At 34.3% G+C, this 3,492-nt stretch overlaps 1 protein-coding gene across 1 annotated transcript; it reads right to left on the bottom strand.

Moving 5' to 3' along the window:
- Positions 1-628: 628 nt before the first annotated feature.
- Positions 629-3,115, bottom strand: LOC130681291 (oxidation resistance protein 1-like). The gene has a single exon (XM_057493945.1). It carries the CDS (start codon positions 3,034-3,036, stop codon positions 2,386-2,388), a length of 651 nt encoding a protein of 216 aa, XP_057349928.1. The 5' UTR covers positions 3,037-3,115; the 3' UTR covers positions 629-2,385.
- Positions 3,116-3,492: the final 377 nt, after the last annotated feature.

Here is a 3,492-nt window from a genome sequence, read left to right as displayed (position 1 = left end):
TGTAATTAGGAAGGAAGAAGAAAAGCCATAGAAGTAGCAGGCGGAAGAAAACATGGGAAGATTGATTATTTCTTTGACATATCCTCCTGCAGAGTACCTCAGCATGTATAGGTTTCAAGCCACTACTTAAACTGCGCACACACATCAACATAATAGGAGTATAGCTACATAACCAAAGCATACCTGTAATTACCAGCCATCTCCAGTGAAACCAAGAAAACCAGTTAGGCACCCTAGGCATTTGTGAAAACCCATCTATGATATGGTGGATATTGTCCAACTGAACTTGAACAGTCTGAGAGAAATCAGACAAATTAAAACAACCCATTCCTGGGGAATGTTCACATCCCTTATGTTCTTTTAACAGTAAATAGTCTGTAGTTGTAAGAGTTTGGAGCGCTACAATTTGCACTTCTCCAAATTCTTGGTTGAGTTCCAACAGTATAGATCCAGTCAAATTTGTTGTTTTACTGTATGCACAGGCCAGCTTAGATATCTCCTTCCTCATTCCCATGGCAAGTCCAGGAGCTGGTGGGATGAGTGCATCTACAGCTGTAGCAGTGCGTGGATCTTTGTTGGGGTTTTTTTTTTGTTTGTTTGTTTGTTTGTTTGTTTGTTTTTGTGTGTGTTTATATATTTAAGTTTATTGGATATATATATATATATATATATACCATTATAACCTTATTGTAACTGAAATCCAATACAGGATTTTTTTTTTTTAAATGATTAGTCAACTCCACGAAGACAATAATACTGCTTTTTGGTGGAAGACCAAAGGGGGGAAAAACAATATATTTATTTACAATTCCCTTTATTGTAAACATTTAATCTATAAACTGTTACTAACTTACAAGAGCTTTACACAGACAAGGAAATGATGCCTGCATTTCTATTCATATTCAGCAATAGCATATTAAATAGAACATCAGATTTTCTTTTCCATTAGCATTATGCTTTCTTTAGATAATTATCTGAACTTTCAAAAGGTCTAAATATATTCAAGTGCTATACAACTAGAGCTACTTAGCCAACATATCTGGCTTATAATTTCATTTTTAGAATAATTTAAAGTGCTGTAAGCAACCTGGCAATCAACACTTTCTATAAGAACAAAACTACCTTTAAACATTAATTTACAAGATAATATACAATGTTTATCTGGAAGAGCTGAAATTTCAGCACAAAGTCACTGACACATGTATAACAGCAGGATTTTTTTTTTGCATAACATGAAGCTTTAAAATTAATTGATGAATTATTGCCACAATGGCTTATTATTGGTTTCCTACAAAAGAAGATTAAGAACTACTAGTATATTCTACCTTTCTGTATTTTTTTGTGAGGCCACTTCACAATAAGTTTGCATATTCAGCAAGACTACTGAGTTACAATATTGTCTACTATAATCATTGTCCTTTTATTACAGCAAAATCTAATAATTAATAACATATACCACTAAAAAAAAATCATTCTTTTCCTTGTGAACAGTAACCTATATTTTGGGAGTTGGTGTGCAACAAGGCTAAAACAAAATAACTATAAAACAGTACACCTGACACAATATATTGAAGAAATATGCATCTGTTTCATAGTTTTTGTACTTATGATAATGCCCTGCGCTAAGCTACAAATATGTAAATAGTCTATTTTCTTGCTTGACATATTAAATCCCATTGAATCATCAAGTTCTTATTCTCCTTTGTCATTTTATAACTCTATTGGATAATCCAATGATGAAAGCATATGCCCAAACCTGCAGATCACATGTATCACTGTCTACTACAACTAGAATTCTTGTATTTCATTTTTACTAAATAAAATTACTGAGAATACCTGAAAAATTAATAAAGAAAATATTACAGTATGATTTAAAACCAGAACTCAGTGGTCTATGAAGTTCTATTTGGCAAGTGTTTTTTCTTTTTAAGAATGACTAAGTTAAGCAAGTCCAAATGTCATTTGTGCCAACCTCAGAGAGCAGTACCTAGTCTTCATTCCCTCAATGCCCATTAGACTGCTCTAATAAAACCAATATAATTCTAAAAATAAACCAAAACATGTTCAAAAAAAGAGCACCATTCTATTAGGAGACCAGGATAACATAGGATGCAGATGAGGTGGTCACAACAATCAAAATGCTGCCAAAATTCTGACAAAACCCAAGCTGTTACACACACAGACCCATGCCATGGTCTAAGCCTAAAGAACTCTGGGAAACATGATTTCAAAAATAAATTCCAAAATCATAGCTATAATAAATGATATGGACTAATTTTGAAGCATGAGTGACATGTTACATTGTATTGCTTCTTGAACTTTCCAAACATTGTTTGTTCATGTCAGGTTTGAGCCATTATCCTGCTAAGACAGAGAGCATTGTATTTATTCAAAAGCCCAGATTTCAATGTCTTGGATAAAGAAATCTTCCTTCTTAGAAAGTGTATGATTCCCAAATGTTTTACAAGAATGGCTTCTTCCATGGTAGAGATCACCATCAAGCCAAAGGGCAAATTCTCCTCCTCCACCTCCAAAAGCTAGTGAATCCATGTCTCCTTTGATAAAAAACATATTATCTCCTGTCCATTTAAAGACCTCAAATTCTGGACAGAATGTAAAAACAAAGGTCTCTCCAGTACCATAAAAGCCATCACTAATTTTAAATGGCTCAGAAGCTAATGCACCAAAAACCTGCCCATCACTGTCTTTAATCACCATCAGCACTGGGGTATCTAAACCTGTCATTGTTCGATAAAGGGTCTTCAAGCTTGTGCCATGCTTCCCAGTACCATAAACAAGAGTCCATGGATAGCCAATCGTTCTTGGTGGAAGATGCTTGGTAAGCTTTTCAATTTGATCTGGCAGTAAGAGTTCACTGGGATCACTTAGGTTTGGTCGAAAAGATTCAGACTCCAGGTCTGCTTTCACTGGAGCAACCTGCTTTGAATTTATGTCTTCCCTTGTAGTAATCAGAGTATATTTATGATTAATTGGTTGATGCCTTCTCCCTTTTTTCCCATACCAGAGACGAGACATTTCCTTTCCAGGAAAAATTAAGTTACATCAAATCTCGTAAGAACTGTTTTAAAAAGCATTCTTCCTCTGACAAAGATAAATTTTCCTTTGTTGGGGTTTTTTGATGATCATCTTCTGCAGAGCCCATCTTTTAACCACGATAATGAATTAAAGATAAGTATTAATGACAGGACTTGTTAAAAGGAAAAAAATCACAGGACCATAATGGGTCACTTAAAGTTAGGGCCCCCCATAAACCAAGATTTTGTTACAAGGTATCTATAATAATATGTCTATAGATCATTATATACCTATTATAATAATGATACCTAAGCTAATTACAGCTTCTTCGCCTTAAAAATGTGATCTTTAACCAGCCAAACTGGAATTTCTTGGAGGTAATCCCCTGGGAGAGCCTTCCCCCTTAAAAGGACAGTCTTGCATAAACAATTGCTAATAAATTACTTTTTAAATGTT

The sequence above is a fragment of the Manis pentadactyla genome, chromosome 16, assembly GCF_030020395.1.
Source record: "Manis pentadactyla isolate mManPen7 chromosome 16, mManPen7.hap1, whole genome shotgun sequence".
Classification (NCBI taxonomy): domain Eukaryota; kingdom Metazoa; phylum Chordata; class Mammalia; order Pholidota; family Manidae; genus Manis; species Manis pentadactyla.
This window is presented reverse-complemented; position numbering and strand designations above follow the sequence as displayed.